Source organism: Mugil cephalus, chromosome 2, assembly GCF_022458985.1.
Source record: "Mugil cephalus isolate CIBA_MC_2020 chromosome 2, CIBA_Mcephalus_1.1, whole genome shotgun sequence".
In the NCBI taxonomy this organism is placed as follows: Eukaryota; Metazoa; Chordata; class Actinopteri; order Mugiliformes; family Mugilidae; genus Mugil; species Mugil cephalus.
Genome location: NC_061771.1, coordinates 2641292 through 2663807, shown reverse-complemented (window position 1 = coordinate 2663807; position 22516 = coordinate 2641292). Strand labels below are relative to the sequence as shown.

The 22516-nt window shown below is 39.1% G+C and overlaps 1 protein-coding gene across 2 annotated transcripts in view; it reads right to left on the bottom strand.

Annotated features, from left to right (window-relative positions):
- Positions 1 to 22516, bottom strand: part of LOC124999921 (alpha-1,6-mannosylglycoprotein 6-beta-N-acetylglucosaminyltransferase B-like) — a 103288-nt gene that overhangs the window by 52745 nt on the left and 28027 nt on the right. For both annotated transcript variants that reach the window (XM_047575167.1, XM_047575175.1), the window contains exons 3-6: positions 14450 to 14600; positions 4436 to 4545; positions 1981 to 2057; positions 1622 to 1804 (exon numbers count right to left, since the gene is read on the bottom strand). In XM_047575167.1, coding sequence (XP_047431123.1) covers positions 1622 to 1804; positions 1981 to 2057; positions 4436 to 4545; positions 14450 to 14600 — 521 coding nt within the window. The remainder of the gene's footprint in view (positions 1 to 1621; positions 1805 to 1980; positions 2058 to 4435; positions 4546 to 14449; positions 14601 to 22516) is intronic.

Here is a 22516-nt window from a genome sequence, read left to right as displayed (position 1 = left end):
CACTAGCTAATGTTATGGTAGTGCTGAATTCTTTACAGGACAATTAAAAGAATACACCATTTTCAATGAGACCCTTGGATAAAGATAGTTGTATTAAATACTAATATATTGGAGAAAGAAATGTTGTGTACTATGGAAAACTCGTTTACTTTGCAGCTTTCACTTCCCAATGAAAAACACAGAAAGAAGATGCAGCAAAATGCATCTGCCACTGTAAACAGTCAAGAATTTTCTTCTCAGAGAACAACCATGGCTCAGCCTTGTTTGTGTGAAATATACAAGGAGACTGTAATCCACTGTTCAGTTTTTTTGGGTCACAGCGTGAGATGGAGATATCAGTCTTCATCTATGCTGACACTCTGCTTAGCCCTCAGAAAATTTCCCTGCTGCCAAACTTATGTAAAATCCAAAGTGAAACCAACGTACACACACATCACATCTGAACTACTTTAAATATTAATGGCTGCGCCGTGTTCCCAAGAAAATCCTGTAAATTGCTTACAAAGCCAATGTGACGAAGAAAATGCTATATTTGGTATGATTGTGCAGTTCAAACGTCCATGTTCCATATTCTGAACATAACAATCCACAACAATTTATTGTGACTGCACAGTTTGCCACAGAGGGCAGCATCAGCTGTATTGTGAGGACACACAGTTCTTAGTTCATCTTAAAACATATGCCAGAGGATAGTGATGAGGGGGATCAGCCCTGTCCTTATTAAAAGGGAGCAAACTAGGTCAGACCGAGATTTATTATTAAGTAGTAATGGACCCAGACTGCGTACACCTCTATTACTCAACAGCATCTTCTGAAACAAAGTATTTTATTAGTGCTCTGTTGACTGGTACTGGACATGTGTCTGTAAGCTTTACCACCTCTATTAACCACTCGCTCTTTTACATTTTCTGTGATAGTTATTATTAAAGCCTGCAATAAAGTTACAGGAAGAGAAAAAAAAATTATAATACAAACATGTCCCATTTATTGTTTCCTCTCCTCTGGCACTTGTGACTATACTGTCTATTATACTGCCATATATAAATGCAGTATTCAGATAAGCAATTATCATCACCTTTTACTGACTGATGTTTACTAAGGTGTCAAAAGCACAAGAAAGCATGGCCACAGAGGGCTATCTACTATATACACACACACACACACACATACACATACACACACACACACACACACACACACACACACACACACACACACACACACACACACACACACACACATATTTTATTCATGCCTTGAGAAAAAAATAAATGGATTTGTGTTCAATTAATAACTAACCCCCAAGGCCCTGGAGATTAAAATAAATAAAGACATAAACAGTGAGACTGCCTCCACAATTCGGGGTGCCCAAAATGGGTAAGTAGTTGCATGTATGACAGCCATGTGTATGTGATTAGTTATACTGCAAGCGGTTTGTTAGCTGCTATGCTGAGGTGGTAGGCATATCCGTATATATCAGTAGTGTATACTCAAGCCAGCCTCATTTCCTTCACAAGCTGCTTCTCTGACCACCACAACTACAACCACTACAAAACCCCCACAATTCAAGGGTTTATCGAAGATTGAGCTGTGGGCTGTATGCCAACAGCATTGCTCTTACTTGTCTCTTGGGGGTCTTTGCCAGTGTGTGTGTGTGCTGGGTGGGGGGGCTGCTGTGGTTCCTCCAGGCCAGTGGTGGACAGAACCACTCCACCTCGCTCAGGTAGATGAGGAAGGAGCAGTCGGAGCCGTCAACACCGTAGAAGGCGTAGCAAGGATCTGACGTCCACCGCGCACGCATCCACTACAGGACATACACAGATACAGAGACCAAATGTGTTCAGTTGACAGTGGTACACACACCAAAAGAAAAGTCAGTGAGATTATTATTTATTTATTTACAGCTGACAAATATATAAAGACATTTACAATTCTCAAAGCGATGTCAATTTGTATACACACAAAAAGTGTAATACTCACATCTACTTTTCCTGGACATTCTGGAAAGCGGGGGTCTCTTGGTACATCACACTGGCTTGTTGTCCCATCTCTCACCACTGAAAGGACACAGTAAGTAAAACTGTATCTTTAGTGATGAAATATGACATATATATATAAATTTAACCAACTGCACACCTTCCCACAAAAAGAAAAAGAAATGACACACAACAATCCACTCTAATTTGTAAACAGCAGTGCCTGTTGAGACTGCTTCATTAGACTACAGGCTACTTTACTCAAAGTAGTTGTCTCCGGTGTGAATATTGATTCTCCAATGATGATAAAAATTTCAACAGCAATAATCCAGTGTAATATTATCAATCAGCTCATTTAGCAGCACATGGTGCTTGTCAAAGTCTCTTTAAAATTCAGGTTTCATTTCCTCTAATCAATTAATTTGTGCAAAATGATTGCAGACATGAACTTGTTTGACCCAAGGACTCAAGGAGGCTGCAGTATGAATCACATTAACGTCTTTCCTCCACTCGTTTGTGAACACTTAACGGCAATATTCACTTAATTTTATCATGCACAGCATATGACAGAGTACAGTGTCAGCGACATGCTGGCCTCGTAAAGCCCCTGTCGTTTCTCGTTTGCAGCATTGCAACGTATCTGCTCTACTGCAGTGCCTAATATTCCCTGGGCTTGACAAAGCCACACAGTCTATCTCCCACTGCTGCCAACCGTCCTAGGGTTACGCTAGTAAGAACGTCTGCTCACTTAGACTGCACTCACCGCATTAATTGCTCCACTGACTTAGTTAACTGCCTCTCTGGTGCTGATGTGAGGAGAAGAACAGAGGAGAATGGCAGAAAGAGGCCTGGAATAATATTGTGCAAGGAGAGGACCATTGCAGCTTCATTTCCTCACTGATTTTCTGTCTTTTACTACACATCCCCTCCGTCTCATTCTTCTTTCAGGACCAACAATTTTGCCTTCCCTTGGATTCAGTCGGTTTCCATTTGCTTAATGAATAAGAGACATTTCTCAACATAAACCCGCTGGGGGTCATTCTTCATCAACCGAAACGCACACACACACACACACACACTTGCTCGTGCACACGCACGCGCACACACACACACACACACACACACACACACACACACACACACACACACACACACCCTGCCTACAAATATGATTGCAATAGCAACCACCACAATTGAAAACGTGGTCAACTAACTAGATAAAGATTGGACTCCCTGCAGACAGAACATAAAAGCATTGTCAGTGCTGGAAGGGAAGGAAATTCTAATCACGTCCTCGTACTCCTTTTCTCCTGTCACTTCCTCTTGCACATGCCTGACCACGAGACAAATAAACCGCCACCGAGCCGTATGATAATAAAGTCTGCCGGCAGTGTTTCAATTCATCTGTGATTAGAGAAAGCAGCAGTGTTTTCATTTTGGCGTGTGCCATTGTCCCCGCAGATGCAGTGGGGAAAACAAAAGGAGATGTAATGCTCATTTATTCTCATGTAAGGAACTGGGCAATTACCCTTAAGGGAGAAAACGCGAACGAGGCGAACGAGAAGGAAAGAATGTTCGCTATTATTTAGGTTTTGATTAAAAATGTGCAGGAACAGGACTGAAGAGAACAACAGAGCAGGGTGAAAGGCCATGTCCTGCGTATTTGCTTCCTTAGCTACTGAAATAAGACAAACATCAGTTCTATTTTAACTTTACTCCTTTAATGACACATTGTTCAAACATTGTTTTAGTGGTTTGTTTTGAAGGGACGTAAAATGGAATCTGTATTTTTTAACAAGTCATCAGTTGCCATTTGTGTGAGTTATCAGTCAGATAACACAAATCTGTCTGCGTGCACGTGTGGGTCTGCAGATCTGTTGTGCATTCTAAGTGGTGGTGGATGTTTCGCTGCAACACAGTTGTGCTTCAAGTTGAACGTTATGGTAGAATGACACATTAATGTGACTTATTTTGTTCCTTGGATGATACTGAAATTAGCTTTATCCATCTATCCTTTACCAGATAATTAAGCTTGAATATGCACCACAAGTTGGTGATGCATAGTATTATGTATTAGTTTGTGGATGAATTACAGAACGTGTGAGAGCATACATGGTGTCTGCCAAAGTCCCGTCTGTCTTTGGCTGTTTATACTGAGTACATTTTTATTGTGTATACTTGATTTAGGGCCCGCCGGGAAAATTAATTTCCTTTTGGGATAAAAAAGTTAATCAATCAATTTCCTGTTGTAAGAGATAATGGATTGGATGAGACTGTTGTGTGGATATGTGTGTGTGCTGCTTGTGGCTTGCATACTCATTGTTCTCATATTATAATTGTGCTGTGTATGAATTTATAAGGCTGTTTGTGACTGCTGCTGATCTACTGCTGGGTTTTGGTTATTCATAATGTAGCCAAGAGGGTGAAATGATACTAAAGTGACGATGGTGATACTGTACCTCTGCCTTGCACCATGCTGTTCTGCAGTATCTGCTCCACCCTGATGGCCATGTTAGAGACATTCTGCGCGATAGCTTGGATCCTCTCCACCAACCCAGCTGGTTGAAACCTACACACATGTAAGACACACAAAAACAGTGTGAAGAAATGCAAAGTTAGTGACACATAAACTCGCACTGTCACACAGCATAATCTTTAATTTAGAACCCAGTGTCATGGATTAAAAAGCACCTGTGCATCAAAGTAGGGCATCTCTATCAAACACACACGCCATTCTCATTCATCCTCACACTACTATATTAGTATTTTAGTGTCTGCCCTACTCAAATTATTCCTCCCTCCTTTTATTCATTGCCAAATATCCCCCTTCTATATTGTTATTTTTTTTTTCAGTTCTTTCCACCTCGGTCTGTCTTATTCTTGTGTTCCACTCCTCTCCCATGCTTGTTTTGCCATCCTCCTTTTTTACATCTCAACAGATGTACAAGTGCTAGTAGAAGATGCAAATTGGTAGACACTTGGTTGGAGCGTGAAATAGAAAAAGACCTGCACTCTTAATACCACTTCGTCTCTAAGATGAGAGACTTCTCATTCACATAATAAGATGTGTGAGGAAATGAGCCTGCATGTGTGCGTGTGTGAGAGTTTGTATGTGTATGACAGCATTACATGGATATGATATAGTTTGAATATTTGTGTGGTTCTTGTAGTTCTGTAATCTATATTTCCAAAGCATCAGACTGCACTGCTGCACATTGTGCAATGTAAAGCTAACACTGCACACTATGCCCATTATGTCTGTAAAATGATTCGATTTCAGCATGCTTTGTGTGTCTTTTTATTCACATGCACCTTTTTGTCTCACAGCATTGTCTAATCAGCAGATGGTAATATCCCTCTTTAGTGCCAAAGCCTTAAATACATCACAATATAACAATTAAATATATAATTGTCAAAGATGATGATCCACATCTTTTTCCAAATCATTTTGTCTCTGTCCATGTGTCTTTGTGTTTATATACATAGGACTCAATGCAAGGCTGTTTAACAGCTACATCTCAACAGTACCTGCTTAAAAATTGAACTTAAAAACACAACAAAAAAACTATGGGACCATGGGTATATGTGAGGAAAGTGATTTTGCAGATTCACTAAACGAGGCAGCCATCACCATCAGGCAGTCTCTATGCTCTATTAACAGCTTTGTAAGTGTCACTTGTAAGCGTCGCTATGTGTGTCAACGTCCTCTTTAATACGTTCACTACGACAGAGAAGCCATTACACTCAAGAGCATGCAGGCAACAGATGTCTCCTGACTGTAGAAATGCTAAAGTGAAGTGAAGGTTTTTCCATTAATTAATACCTCCATATTAAATCAGATAAACTCATCTTTATTAACAGGGTATGTGCCCCAGTCTTTTAAAACTGCTGTAATTAAACCATTACTTAAAAAACCCACTCTTGACCCAGATGTTTTAGCCAACCATAGGCCAATTTCCAACCTTCCTTTTATTTAGTTTCAGCCAGGTGTTAGAGCTCATCATAGTACAGAAACGGCTCTGGTTAAAGATGATCTCCTCATGGCTTCAGACGATGGACTTGTCTCTATATTTGTCCTGTTAGATCTCAGTGCTGCATTTGACACTATTGATCACAATATTCTACTACAGAGACTTGAAAGTGGGATCAAGATTAAAGAAACTGCACTAGACTGGTTTGAATCATATCTGTCAGACAGATTCCAGTTTAACCATGTAAACAATGATTCTTCTATATATAACAAAGTAAGCTATGGAGTCCCTTGGGGTTTTGTGCTAGGACCAATATTATTCACATTATACATGCTTCCCTTAGGCAATATTTTTAGAAAGGACGAGATAAACTTCCATTGCTACGCAGATGATACCCAGCTATATTTATCCATGAAACCAGATGAAACTAACCAGCTGGTTAAACTCCAAGCATGCCTTAAAGACATAAAGGCTTGGATGACCTGTAATTTTCTACTTTTAAACTCAGACAAAACAGAAGTGCTTGTATCTGGCTCTAAACATGTCAGAGATTCATTATCTAATCACCTGGTTTCTTTAGATGACATTACCTTGGCCTCCAGTACTACTGTGAACTGTCTTTTAATTCTCACATAAAGCAGGTGACCAGGACTGCTTTATTTCTCCTGCGTCATATTGTAAAAATTAGGAACATCCTTTCTCAGAGTGATGCGGAAAAACTAGTTCATGCATTTGTGTCTTCCAGGCTGGATTATTGTAACTCATTACTGTCTGGCTGTCCAAGTAGCTCTTTAAAAAGCCTCCAATTGATTCAAAACGCTGCAGCAAGAGCACTGACAGGAATTAGCAAGAGAGATCATATTACTCCAGTTTTAGCTTCTCTTCATTGGCTCCCTTTAAAATCTAGAATGGAATTTATATATACAAGGTCTCGAGAGGCCTAGCTCCATCATATTGATCATATCCATCATATCCATCCATATTGTCCCAACAGATCACTACGATCTCAAAGTGCAGGTCTACTTGTGGTTCCTAGAGTTTCTAAAAGTAGAATGGGAGGTAGAGCCTTCAGCTATCAGGCTCCTCTCCTGTGGAACCAGCTCCCAGTTTGGGTTCGGGAGGCAGACACCGTCTACTCTTAAGGTCAGGCTTAAGACTTTCCTTTTTGATATAGCTATATAGTTATAGTTTGGGCTGGACTTAACCATCCCTTAGTTATGCTGCTATAGGCCTAGGCTACTGGGGGACAATGCACTGAGGACATGTCCTCTACTCTCCTCTGGCGCTGTATAAATAAAATTGAATTGAATTGAATTGAATTGAATTGAATTGAATTGAATTGAATTGAATTGAATTTTCTGTACTTATGTGCCTGAGTAAAAGTTTTGGTACACAGTACAGCAGCTCTCTTAGTCTGAATGTTGCATGAGAGGGGACATTACAGTAAATCCTAAGGAAAATCTCCATGTTTAGACTGCTTCTAAGTGAAACTCATTTCTATTCCCACAAGGGGACTCAGATCTTTCTAAAGTTTATGAATTAACAAGTAGCTTGTGATATACAGTGAATGCATGAAGAAAAGTCAGAGTAAAAAAAGTTTCCAGAACTTGAACTAAGCATTATTTAATGTTGTAGCCTGGTGTACCCAGACTTAATTCTTACACTTTAAGTTTCAGGTCTTATCACAGTTTGAGTCTGGTTTATCTGGATCATTCTACATTCACAGCCATTGTTTTGTAAACACATAAAACACACATCATCAATGTTGAATTGATACTATGTCACTGTTACTCTTCTGTCGATCACAGAATAAAACCCACCCAAACAATGTGGCTGGTCATGCAGATCTTCATCAGGCTTTCTGAATTCAGAACAAAGAGAATCCAGAATGGGGCAGCACAGCAGAGTTTGCATGTTCTGTTTTCTCTGGGTTCTCTGGTTTCCCCCCACCTCCTAATTGGTGACGCCAAACTGACCCTAGGTGTGAGTTCGAATGGTTGTTTGTCTATGTGTTAAGCCTACAATAGACTGGCGACCTGTGCTGTCCATCTCGCCCAGTGACAGCTGGGATAGTCTCCAATCCTAGGGTCGCAATCCCTGCGACCCTAGTGAGGATAAGCAGTAGTGGAAGATGTGATGAGACTCCAGAATGAAAATCCCTCACTGTGATTTTGCAGGTTGGGAAATTTTGGATATGATTAACTTCTGTCCAGCCAGCCATCTACATCACTGCTAACATGACACCAATTCACCTGTCGATTTCCATTACAGTCACAAGTGTCTCACAATAAGTTGACACCAGTCAGCGTCATTTTTCATACCATGTGAAAGCAAACAGCTGCACCTAACTCCAACACTGTTAGATCATTTCATTCTTTTTAGTACTGCATTTGTTCACCACAGTCGTCTTAGAAAAACAAATCACTTGAAATGTAAGTTTCATTTTTGTCAGTGTTATTATTTAATGACACATTCCTATCACCTGCTAAAAGACACTAAAGAAAAAAATCTCAACGTAAATAAACCTTTCCAAACACACTTGGTGCAACGGCACCTTGAAACAGAGTTATCTCAATAAAAAGCATACAACATAACTAATTATGATTTCTTCCTCTATTACGCTGGAATGGGGCAAACACAGTGTACGCATATTTAAATCTTATTACCTTATATTGTCTTATAATGAGAGGTAGCACTATATTAGGCTATAAAATTCTATTAAAATATTAATATCATTACACGGAGCATTGCACAAATGTTCCCACCTGCAGGGTATTACAGCAACCACAGTGCCTATCTTACAGAAGCTGCACTGCATTTGGCCTGGAGGAGAAAACCGTGGACGCTAGGAAGCCCCTGTTTCTGCACCACGTACAACATGACCAAAACCACCTCTAATGTCTGCTGCAGTGTCAACCCTTGCATAGAGATGAACACAGGGGAGGAGAAAGGAGACAGAGAGCTGGAAGCACAGACCGAGGCTGAGAAATGGATGAAAACTGAAAATGAGACAGAGAGAAGCACACATTGGGAGATTTAAGGAAAAAAATGGAATCAAAAGTGGCAGAAAATATAGACTCAACCACCCACAACAAAAACATTAAGAGTACCAGAGGGAACTTTGTGATAAGAAAGAGTGGGGATAAAATAAAAAGATCCTGTGCGCCTTCTCGTGGAAGCCAACAAAACAGCTTGACTGAAACATTAAACAGTGATTATGATCAAAGAAATACAAAGATATACATATTTGATGGCCCACAGTTGCACGCTACTCACAATGAATTCCTCTCTTTTGATGAATGTAGACAGTTGGCTCTTTCACAAATGAGAGGAACAAAACTGAAAGAAGGACAAGCAAAGAGAAGACAAAACGGGAGGAAAATGGAAGGGGAGAAGAAGTAACAACAAGAAATCTGCTGATGGATGCCAAGCAGAAGTGGAACACTCTGAAAAGCAGCAAATGGCTACAAGAGAAAAAAAAAATCAATGTTAACTAGAAAAAAAATAAAAGTGTGTTTTTGTGTTCTTATTTCTCTGTCTGTCTCCTTTTCCTCTATGACTAATGACTTGCAGTGGTGTGAAAAAGTGCTAGCCTCTTCCAGATTTCTTATTTTTTCTAAATGAAGGGTTCTATTATTAAGCCACTGTAATTCTTTTGAGGGACCACTCTGGGAGCATCACATCAGCCAAAGGTGTCTGGGCAATAGATGATTTGTTTGTGTGTGTGATGGTGTAGTGATTAGTCATGCATTTACACATTTGCCAAGCCCACATACACCAATACACAAATGTGCCTGTAAAGCAGTAGAAAATGGAACAATTGAATGACTTCAGATTTTAAAGTTGACTATATGAAGTGAAAGTTGAGTCAATGTCAAGAGTCAATGTCAATGATGACGTCACACATAAAAACCCAGTAGAAATTAATGCTTTCCAAACAATGAAATTTATACTCCTGACCTGAATACATATTGTCACATCTCACACAAAAGATGATATGGAGAATTTTCTGGAAGGTAACTGAAGCTTGAACACGGGCTACTCTCAGCTGTAGCCCATGTCAACACCATAAACGCTGCCAGTCTGAAACTTCTAATATGCGGCACTTGCTCGGCAAAAAGCAAAAAACAAAACAGTCTACAACCATAGCAACACTGTCAAATAATAGATATATATGTACATGCATAGCAGTTAAAGGTCTAATTGCTTTAGACAAAGAAATTCACCAGCAAATTGTTGATGTGTCTCCCTCTCTCGGTTACCACAGGATATTTGGTGAAGTTGTTAACTGACAGCTATTAAGAGGATTTGTTAGTGTCAGCAGATGCCTTTTCAGATGAGTGTGCACTGCATCTGTACATTGGTTGTATTTCAGGTCTGACTTACATATTCTGTATGTCACAGTAGTATGGGCGTCCTCTTTAGTGAAGTATTTCCACACTCTTGATGAATCGCGTGTCCTTGTTGATATTTTCACATGAAGACTAGTTTACTTCATGTTTAAAGCGTCATGGTACAGCAGTAAAGTCGACTAGTCATTACATCCCCTAGTCCACATGTCCACACTATGAGTATTGTGGGCAAAAGTATCCATCCACCAAACTACACTAGATATTGAAACGTTATTTGGAAAGTGAAACTGAACTTCAAGCAGGTTGTTGGTTTTCTCAAGTCATGGATGTTTGGATTTCCTCTAAGAATTAATCCCCAAATATGTTTCTTTCACAGTAAGAGTTTATGCTCTGACACAATTTTCAAAAAACATTCGAAAACCTGTCCACAGTTAAAACTGACCCATGAGGAAGCATGTAATGTGTGCACTCTTGGTACAGTAAGGACGGTGATGTATTCCAAGTGAAAACAATAGTAACCACATTGTTATATAATAACATATTGGTAAATCAGAACATTTCCATTTGGAATATCATTTGCACCGTTACAACCCAGCTGAATTTTGAAAAGAAGGAATAAAACAAATAAGTATTGACATGTTTCCTTTGCTGACTACTTCCAGCAAAACTATGACATTGACTTCAGTGCTATGGAAAGAAGGCTCCCTGGGCTGAGTGCTGTTACTGTCGGAGCTTAGATGGGTGCTCAAGGGAGGAGAAATAGGTGAAGTCAAAGCAGAGCACTGAGAGAGCATACGCCTAAGGGGGGACTTTGCAATCTTCCTGCTCAGTAAAATGGAGAGAATCAACTCTGCATCTCTTTCCCCTCCCTCCTATATTTCTCTCATTTTCTCAGGCTCTTTGCTTTCCCTTGCCCTCCCTCCATTGTTATTTCCCTCTGTTTTCTGCTCTAACGAGTGGCTGCCCCGTGGGCAAATCGCAGGCTTGAGCTTCAGACATCAAGCCCCATTCACTGCTACACAGGAATGTGTCAGCACCAATGATGCTCACACAGATATGAGACTGCTGCCCAATGTGCATGTGTGTGTGTGCGCATTTGCGATATGTAATGCCTAAACATTTGGGATATGTTTTTATAAAGCTCTCTCTTCCTGTTTGCTCGTGTCCCTGTTGGCAAAAGTCACACATTAACATGTCACTCATACCAAACTAGCATTTTTGTGCACTCTGTTTGTGTGTGCATGAGTGCGAGAACGCAAGAGCACGGAGCAAATTGAAAAGGCGAACATGGGGAGAAAAAGGAGAGCAATGGATTATAAAGGCAGAGAGGAAGGAGAGATAGAGGCAATAGAAGAGTGGAAATGAGTGATAGAATGAAAATCATTGGATTGAAGAGAGGCTTAAGCCGTCCCACTTGCGACAGTTTGTGTGTGTGTGCGTGTGTGTGTGTTGGGTCTGTTGTGTGTGTCTAGCCTGCCATTAATCCTACAGGCTATGTGCTCTGCCAATGGGTTATCGCCCTGGTCTCAAATCAAGACTGCAAGACTGGGTATAACAAGTTTTACCTCAAATGAACTAACATGCACTTACAGCACATGACACAGTTACACACAAACTCATTGAGAACAATATTTGTTAAACAAAAAAAGGAGACATTATCAATAAGACAAGGACGTGTGTTGGTCATTTCTCTGTGACAACCAAAGTGTCCTTAGTCAGTATCCGTTCTTTCTCAAAACTTTCACTGCAACTGCTCTGCTCCAGGGATCTATTCAGTCCAAAGCAAAGACTGTAAAGACAGAACAGCATAAAACGGATTGTATTGGAGCGTGTTCTGATTTTGATTTGATATTGTTCAGAGAACAGTGCTGTTGAAGTAAAATACTTGTCAGGGAGAACTCTAAGGGTAAAAGCAAGAAGCTTGCTTTTTTATGTTCATGTGTCAATTTCTGTTTGGTTTTTGATGTTTACTGCTCAACATGACAACAGCTTGCACAAATATAATCTCTTACAAGCCTTAAAATGTTAAGTCATTTTTGTAAGTCACACATTTTCTTAGTTGCAACAAATAAAATCCAAGGAATGAGAAAGTAAACTAAGCACACCACCAATTGTGTATAAACTGAGAGTGCATTCACACCTAGTGTATATTTTGTCCAGATTCAGAGAGTAATTGATAAAATGTTGAATTTTAACCTGGTTCGCTTTATGTTCACAGACCAACTGAAACAGAGTTCTGACATGAGCTTAACATTCATTATAACACAGGATAAATGTAATAATGAATGTAAAATATGGCATGACCTTAATACTATACAAACAGTTTTGGGTTTGGATGTCATTATGCAGGACATATATATTGCTGTTCTGTTCAGTGTTTTGTACGTGAACATGTTCAGTTTGACTGAGCTTCAATACTGAGATGGCATGCTGTTGCCAAATCTCTCCGAATACATGCTCTGTAGGCATACACTCCCATATTCCACAACACGTAAACTGCTTGGATATATAATTAATCCAGCAAGTGGCCTGGGAACACCTCAGGTTCATTTGTTGCAGAACAAAATGCGATTGCTGTCTTCACACCAGCTCAAACAAATCGACCTCGTGAAGAAGAGCTAACAGCTATGAAGATATGTCCCCGGTGTGAAAGCCCCCTAAAGCTGCACCAAGTATTGTAGGAATTTGTAGGAGTTAGTGTGATCTTCTAGTACCGTGTAATCATTAATCAATATTTTATTCTTTTTGTTCTTTTATTTAGTCGGTTGTAAAAGTGGAAAGAATCGGTCTGTTGATGCTTATTCAGAATACTTATTTCCTAAACAGTTTTAAAAATTCTTCTTTTGTAGTTTTCTTCTATATTTACAAGTCATTTTGATTTATTTTCATTAGGGGGAATACATATAGACTATAAATAATAATAATAAAAAAAAACATTTATTGCATATGGATCTTAGCCTTTAAGTAATCATATTGGCATTGTTGGGTCTGCTAAATATGGCTGATAGGTTGAATGCCAGTTGTGTGTGAATGGGACACGTAGCTGAGCCAAACCACTGCTGCTGGGGAGTAAGCTTGGCTCTCTGCAATGTTGGCTGTGTGCTTTATCCCCTTTGCCAGTCAGACACCCCAACTCAAACCTATTATGATGCTATATTAATCACACTTTTATTTATTTTAATAAAAATAAAAAAAATAAAACTGTTTAAGCAGTGAGGCACATTCAAACACTAGCACATCACAGCCATGGAGATCCTTCACATCTCTACTCTTTACACAACTCATCCTCATCACACTCACACAAACCCAGTAAAATGTGGAGCACAAGTCTCTATTTATCCCTTAAACAACTACACAGTAATACACAAATGTACCAAACTGGTTTAAGTCTAAATAGACAGTCCCACTCTTAGCAGGGCTCTCTTCAGTAATGGTCTAAGAGCGGATCGGCTTCCTCCACATTAAGCAGCCCATTACTAGACATTGATTGCAGTTAACACCAACGTCAGACCGTATTAATCGCTCCATCCTTCCGCTCTAGTGCCTCTGTGCAGATCTAAACCTGAGCGCTTATCCAGGATCATTTAACAAGGTTTGAGGAAGTGAGGGGATTTCTGTCAGAGTGTATCACATCATTCCTGCTGAGTTTAGTCAGGCTGTTTAAAATGAAAGTTAGAAAGGATAGAAAAGACAAATTGGATGTGTTGGGACTAACAGGGCATCGAAAGGAGCAATCTGATGAAAGCTGTAGCAGCAAGGCCATTCAAGTTTTCATGTTTGCTGCAATGAATTTAAGATAATAGGTAGCTATTTCCACAAGTGACTGTGAGAGAGATAAAATGCTCTACCAGCAGCCCTCTGTTTGTATTGCCCTGAGATGTACCTGTGGTCATTAAAAGTTGCATTAGTCTATGTAAAGAGTTAGTTTTTTCATTTAAAAGTGTAACACTTAAGAACATAGATTTATTGTGATATTACTTTAAATACTACTTTATTCAATAACTATCACTCCTGTTACACCATTTGCAACTGCAATATAAAGAAGAAATTCTGCCAAACCAGAGTGACTCTTATTTTGATGATATTTGTTCTCCTTCTATGTGGGAAGTACTGACTAACCTTACCACCAAACACAGAACTGTGGATATACCTGTTGATAGCAGAGCTGAGCTCATCCAGGCGCCTTGCATCAGTCGTGGAGGAGTTGTCCAGTTTGGACAGACTGTCCATCCTCTTCAGAATCACCTCCAACATGTCACTGATCTTCCTCAGCACACCGCGAGACTCCACACCTCCCAGCACTAAGTGGAGACAAAGACGAGGAAAAACAGTTTGCACATTAATCATGCATTAATCATCATAGATTATTCCTTATAAGGTACACTTCACTTCACTGTTTACTTTTTTACTACAATGAAGATCAAAAGCAAAGTCTCTTCTGCTATGCTCCGTAAGTATACTACAGTCTTGAGAGACACTTCTGTAGCGTCTGTCCCACTTCTGCTGTCTTGAAACATCTATTTAAAAGCTAATCACTTCTCTTTACTGAGTTTGCAGGGAAACTATCCTGCCTATAGTACAGCAATGACCCTGTGGTGTTTGTCATAGTTAGTGCTCCAGCAAGAGACAAACTTTAAGATGGAATTTTAAACATTGATAAGTCTCAGTATGAAATATGAAAACACACTCATGCTGCACTGTCAGAAACAAACAACAGTTGTCTGGTCTGTTTGACAAAAATGTTCTATATTGAGCTCAAACTGTGCTCTCAGGCAGTGATCACCCATCCAGAGTTCACTGCTTTGCCTTTGGGCTCTCGCTTCAGACTACCTAAATAATCACCACAAAAACTAATATTTTGGAATCAGATTATTAAATGCAATACACATTACACAGAAGTTTTTAATTATTTTTCCCATCCACTAAGAGCTGAATGTAATTTGTTAACAATGTTTGGTCTATATTTATTCTTCTACAGTATTTAGTTGCTCCTGGTTCTTGTGTTTGTTATGCTGAAATAAATTCAATCTTCTGAAGCCTTTTCATTCCTTTGATGTGTATAAAATGCTACTTTGCAAATGGAATTTAAGAGATTTGGTCTTTCTAACATTTACTTGACATTATGATTTCTAAAGTCCATCAGTTTCATTTGAGTATCTTTTCCTGTTTGTGCATTCATGTTATTATTCATCTAAAAGCCAACAGTTTGATTCACTGCGTTTAGCCTCTATATCTACAGCTTGATCTCTCCTATGCCTACAGCAGTGAAGACTGCTCAGGGCTGTATTCTGTTCTCTTGTCATAAACTGGGTTTTGTTCAGGCCAGACACCCACACACTCTTCAGTCTGGTGTTTGAATGTGGACTTATCTTTATATCCTATGATACCTTCGGGTATGATGATATGAGAATGAGAAATGCCAGGAACTAATTACTAATTGTCTCTCCTACAGTACCTTGTCTCTATCTCTGTCTTTTTCGAAGGCCAAGTGAATGGAGTGGCTGTGCACATAGGTATGTTTGTGGCAAGACAAATACACTGGCCATCAGTGTTGAAAAGTGCGTCATAACACTAATCAGGACACACACAGAGGAGAGCGGAGTCAGTGAGGAGAGAGGTAAGACAGACTCTGACTGCAATATAAGCTGTACCAGACCTCATTAGGATAATTACACAGACAGTGCCACGGTCAGAGTGAATTCACGTATAATGGCCCAGAACCAGGAAGGTGACTGAAAGCTTGAAACACAAATGGAAATCCTTGTTGTTGAATGTCTTTGTAGAACTAATCTGTACTATATATGTTTAAGGCATCATTTCGAAGGGCTTTAAGAACAGAACAACTCTCAAAAGAAACAAAAAGAAAAGACATGTGGTTATTTCTTCTGGGCAATTTTAAGAGGAGAACTTTATTGTTTACAATATTATTTTCATTTTTTTTTTTTTTTACAATAAGTAAATCATAAAATAAAATAGACATCAAATTATAAATATAAAAGCACAAAGCAGCTGTAGTGGGAGGTATTTAACATTTCCAGGAAGCACAAGTCCAACAAATTTTAACATTTGGAACAACTTTGTTCTTCTCACTTTTGTTTACATAAAATGCAAGGGAGAGAAAATAAAGCTGAACTAATCTCAGCTTTGAAGTGATGGCAGCAGCTGATGGCAGCAGCTGCAGCACTGACAGTATTTTCTTTTCAAATAGAGATGGGAGACGACAAAAAGAGTTAAATCATCCATACACAGACAACATTTTTAAGCTCTGTTTGCTTCACTAGTAAACATTTGAGATGTGAAATATAAAATGCCTGGAACGTCCACTAGTGACCTACTGTCAGATACAAAGTAATGGGCGACCAGCAAATAGCTTCATATGTGAACGCAAAGGTCAGAGTGTATTCTTCCAGCCTCCCAACGGAATGTTTAGTAGGAGACATACTGATGCTGCAAACACCTGGATTACACTGTCTGACTACTCTGTCAAATCTTGTGTCTGTTGCTTGACAAGCAATTACAGCCAATGGGCTCCAGAGCCTAACAGGTCTGGAGCAAGGTCATTGCCTGCCTGGATTTCTAGCAGCAGTAGGAATCTTAAGTTCAGTGAGTTATCACCACCACCAGGGATGTATTCATCTGAGACTGACAGTGTCACGTCCTTTGTCTATGATGGATTACTATGTCAGAGTTTGCTGGTGGGTTTCTCTGCTGACATCTTTGTATTGGGCTGATAATAGATGATAGCCATATTAAGGGCGTGATGGGATTGACAATGATAGGAGTTGTGTATTCAATGATTATCCCAAAAATGATACTATTGGCAGAGTTTCAGAAAATTCTCAAAACCTTTGAGAGTTTGATTTGCTAAATCCGTTACTATAAATTATTTTAAGATTCCAAAGAACAAAACAACAGGTTATTTTACAATATGATCACTGATAGTTAACAGCTACAAGGATGTTTAGCAGGGCAGCATACTGTGTAGTGCGGGAAGTAACTGTGAATTATTCAAAAGTGCTTAAGGGTATAAGGGATTAAAAGAAGGAGTTAATGAATAGATGCTTCTCATGTTCCCATGCTCTAATGTATAAAATTTTATTTGGAGTCAGGGGGCTAATTGCTCTCTGTGAGTCTGTTTCTTGATGAATCTTTGTGTCAGGATGTGGTCACAGCAGCTGCACTCCCACAGATGACAAAATGACCATTTATGAAAATCTAAGCTGAACTCCCTTGGGAAGTTCTTGAAAACTATTCTTGCTGCAGTTTCAGTTTCTAGATCTTGATAAAAGACTGTCTGGGATCATAACATTGTTTTAATGAAGCAACCAAACACCATTTATTTGCAAGTAACAATTTAAAGGACACATAACCATACCCCCGTAGCTTACTCAGAATAAATGACACCATTATGCAGAAATTACCGCTCATCAGATAAAACCTCATTCAAATCTCACTGGTGTAATATACAGGCAAGTGAAGGGCAGTGTGATCCCAGGCACTATGCATTAAGGCTGAGCAGAAACATTGCACCAGTGATTAGTTGTGTAGAAGTGCTATAACACAGCTCGAAGGTTGTAATATAAAGTAGACATAAAAAAAAAATGAGACAAACTAGACATAAAAGTTAAAATAAAATAAAAGGTTTATTTCAGTAAAGTACACTAAAAGGCAAATAAGAAAAATAAATAAAATGAGAACCGGTGAGCTTCAGCAAAGTATAGTGACATGCCTTTGTCTGAGTGCAAGAGGGTGTAACATGAAATAGATTTGTTTGTGGTGCTTAGCCAAAATCATGTAATCCCAAAGTTTAACACTCAAAGGCAAAAAATTATCCCACAGAGAACTCCAGAACAGAGCTGACTGATGTCAAGTTTTACCAGCATGTTACATAGACATGTCAAACTTCTTAAGCAAAAAAACATTTAGCTAAATGCACCATGAAGCAACTGATCCAAACCTCAGCATGCCATAACAAGTTATTTGTAGATAGTAATATATTAAAAAAAGAACGTTGCTGACACCCAGTGAGCCAATATTTGGCATAAGTGGATTTATCCTCCAAGTTGTTTAATACACATTAATGAATAGGATCTCTTAAAAGATCAAACAGTTCTTCAGTAATGAACCTAAGTCTTGTCTGAATGACTGTGTGTTTGTATGAGATAAACACAGACCTTAGATTCAAAGTGGTGAGCTAAGAGGACAAAGCTTGTGGCATTCTCTATTTCATGGCATGTTTTAATTCTCCCACCAACATGGGCGAAATAAATCACTCACACACATTCACAAATACCCTGCTTTGTCCGCTATATTGGGCTGAATGTTCAGTGTCACAGCACATTACATTTCTGCTGAGGACCTGAAATGCACAGAGCATTAACAGAATCCGTGCTAGTGTCTAAATTTAGGCTGCTATTAAAAACTGAGAGGAAGGTTTGTATATTTTTTTTCCCCCATTTGTGTACAGTTAAAACTTGACAGTGGGAATAATTACTGATTGTGACTGGAAATTAAATTTTCCGGTTGTGTGCAGCTTCATTAACAAGATGTTACAGAATGCTGCATGGGATGTGATCTGTGACTTACTGACACATTAAGTCTCAGGACATGATCTACTATGTTCACCAATCAGGCATAACATTATGACCACTGACAGAAGAAGTAAATAACATTGATCATCTAGTGACATGTACCACCCACATAGACCAGACCAGACACCCCCACATCATAGCAATGACACTTCTTTATGGCAGCAGCCATCCCCAGCCTGACACACACACACACACACACACACAAAAACATGAAGAACAGCACAAGGTGTTGACCTGGCCTCCAAATTCACTAGACCCCAAACTGATCAAGTATCTGTGGGATGATCCACAGAGGCCCCTCCCCTCAACACATAGGACCCAAAGACCTCCAACACTGTTACCAGTCACCCACAGGACACGAAGGAAGACCTACACAACATTGAAATTAACTAATGAAATAGCCTCATCTGTCTGACCTTAGAGTGACGGAAGTAACAGAAAAGGTCACACATAAAGCATGACTGACTTGCCTCCAACAAATCGTTTAATGTCATAAAAACACATTCTTCCCCACATTGACTGCATTATTCATCTGTGTCAACTGTCCTGTCAAAGAAGAGAAGGACTCCAGTCTCAACAAAGCTGAAAGAGGCAGGAGGTGTGCTGGTGAGTGTATTTGTAGAGCAGGTACAGTGTTTCTGTATCTTTGTAGCCCTCTTCTCCCAAAAACAACATTTGGCTTTATTCATCAGTGGGAAAGATTGCCATTTATTCCCAGGTTAAATTACTCTGCAGTAGTCATGGTTATGTATTAGCGCCAGCTCTAATTGGCAGTGATGGAAACATGACATCCAGATGGACATGCCCATCTCTTTTTCAGTGCGATGACACGTGTCAAAGAACTGTGACCTCTTCATATACCTCCTGTGAATCATTGCTATCTCAGCTGCAGAGTTCCCTCCATCTTGCTCATGACTCATCGGCCTACATGCCTTACTGTTTACTCACAGTTTTCTTGCACATTTATGATGCTGACTATGATGAAAAAAGAAAATGTAAAGGCGAACACATCTTATAACAGAAAACATCTAAAATATCAAATCCACATCTAAAATATTTGCAAATATGTAATTTTACTGGGAACAGGGTACAAAACTAAGGGACCCATTGTGCTGCAATAACAAGCGTATCTCCAAACCCATCTGCTGTTTTGGTTCATGTGCTGCACAAAGTGCTAAAAGAGCTGCTGAAGGGGAACATAAATTGGATGGCACCGTGGTTAATAAATTTACTCTGAGCCAGTCACATCAGTGGTTTTATCTTTTTAAAATAGCTATGCCAATCACAGTGATGCATGACAACAACAACAAGCCAACAAATGGAAAATGGCTTCCCCAGGAAATTATATTATCTGAATGGTGCTGAACAGCACAGGCCACATACAAAGCACTTCAAATCTGCAGCCAGAGGCAGATGGTGTGAGCTTATATATAAATATAACGCTGGCGTAATAATGAATAATAATAAATAACAATATATGTTGATGAAGATGATTATATGACAGATTTCAGATTTATCTCTGTTATATCTCAACATAAATGTTCACATTGTGCCCTAAAATGGGAAAGAACAATTTCTGAATCATAATGTTTTTCAAGGAATAAATAATCAAGTGATTTTTTATTTTTTTTTTACTATGACGGACGTTGAAAGTTAGGCAACAGCATACACCACATATGAATGTCAAACTGATGTTACCTGACATCTTTCAGGTAAACAGCGGATCTCTGAGTCACAGTGTAACAGTCTGATCTGTGTAGAGTTGAATGACGTCACTAGTCTGTAGTAGGGGTGTGCAAAGCATTCAGTGTTTGTTTTTGCATTTGTATTTTGAGAGGGAAAAAAGTATTGTATCTGTATTCAAATAAAATTATAAATAAGTGTAAAAATCCTTTTTTTTGAGTTATATTTCTAATTTAGGATATGCCACGGTAAACATAAGTATTTGTTAATTATCCATTATAATAATTATGGATGTATGTGCAGTATTGGTTGATGTTTTGCATTAAATGCAGCTAATAGAGGTGACTTAGGCTGACTTGAAGGGGCAAAATAACTATTTGTTAAAATCATGTTATTTGTGCCTTTCCGAATACCGTATTCAGGTTCAACTACACCAGTAGTCTGTAGTTTTAAGGTAAACCCAGAGACTGGTGGTGGTTGTGTGACACCTTTCAAATTCGACGGTGCAAATGTGTCAACAAACAAGTTCAGCTGCTGTCAGAGAGCAACAGGAATTTAATGAACCGAAGAAGAAGGCTTTCACATCGTATAAAGCATCTGTCAACAACAGGTACTGTTACTCATACCAGTTTTCTTTAGTCTTGGCAATGTTTAAACACACTGTATTTTCAAGATTTTGTTAGATTTTAAACATTGTTTTCCAAATGCTGTACATCTGATCTGAGAATTTAATTTGTCCTTGTGGATAATATCTTTAAATGGTTGCAGATGAATTATTTTATACTTAATTCTGAGCAGAACATTATATTTTGTTTGGTTACTCGTAGTGTCACATTGCAATTAGGTGAATACTCTAAAAGGTTAACATGACCCACTGTATTCGTGCATAGGATGTAGACAATTAGACTATTATTAAATTTGAATGCATGTAGAAAAACCAGTGGACAAAAAATTTATACAGTAATATATGTAATCAGAATATCATCATCATTGTTATTATTATTATAAAAAGGGGGCTGCTGTCCAGAGAGTGTGATCGTGCCTTGAGTTATTCTTGTGTCAGTATGAGAATGCTCATGTTTGTGAAAAGGACAGAGGTCAAAGACATGGCAACAGTGAGGGCTGATTACTCAGATGTTTTGCAATTTAACCATATTAAACAGAATCGCATTGCTCAGATTGTGACAGAGAAATATCCATCATAACAAGATTTGAAATAGCAAACTGAAAGTATGCAGAACAATTAATACTGACAGTCTGCAACTAATCAGTGATACAAATCAGACATACAGATACAGAAAACTAAGCTGAAAGAAGTGACACATTAATATTGACCTGGGGCTGAGCTATAGTTTGGAAAACGTCTCCTATCTCAAGCAAGATCAAGCTCTGTCTTTGAAAATGACTGTCTTGAATCAAACCCTTTATCATTTGATATGTGGTGGCTTTCTGAGACGGCTCTAAACTCCAGTCCTCCCCACAGTGAGTCAGAAATCATTTGTGATTGTCTGTGTACAATATGTGCTTTTCAGATCTGATTGCACGTATATGCAATTAACTTCCCCTCGCACATATACACGCCCTCATACAGTAAATCTGAGTGCATGAGCTGTTACGTGTGGTAGGACGGGGTGGAGTGCTGATTGGCTGCGGGGGTGTTTGCATATTCATGAGGAGAAAACCATTTGTGGTTTGATGAATGCTGACAGAAAGGTCTGCTGGATAGGGGTTGACACAGCTAAATTAACTCGAGGCCGATGTCATTTTGTCACACACGCACACACCACTCTTGCAAACACTCAAAGCCAAACAAGAAAATCCACATAAAAAACGAATGTCAACATCCAGTCAATGTCTATAAGAGCATTAAGACTCACGCTAATACATCACAAAGTAGATTATTATGAGCTGTTTTAGCAGTGCTTAATAACTTAGCGGGCTCA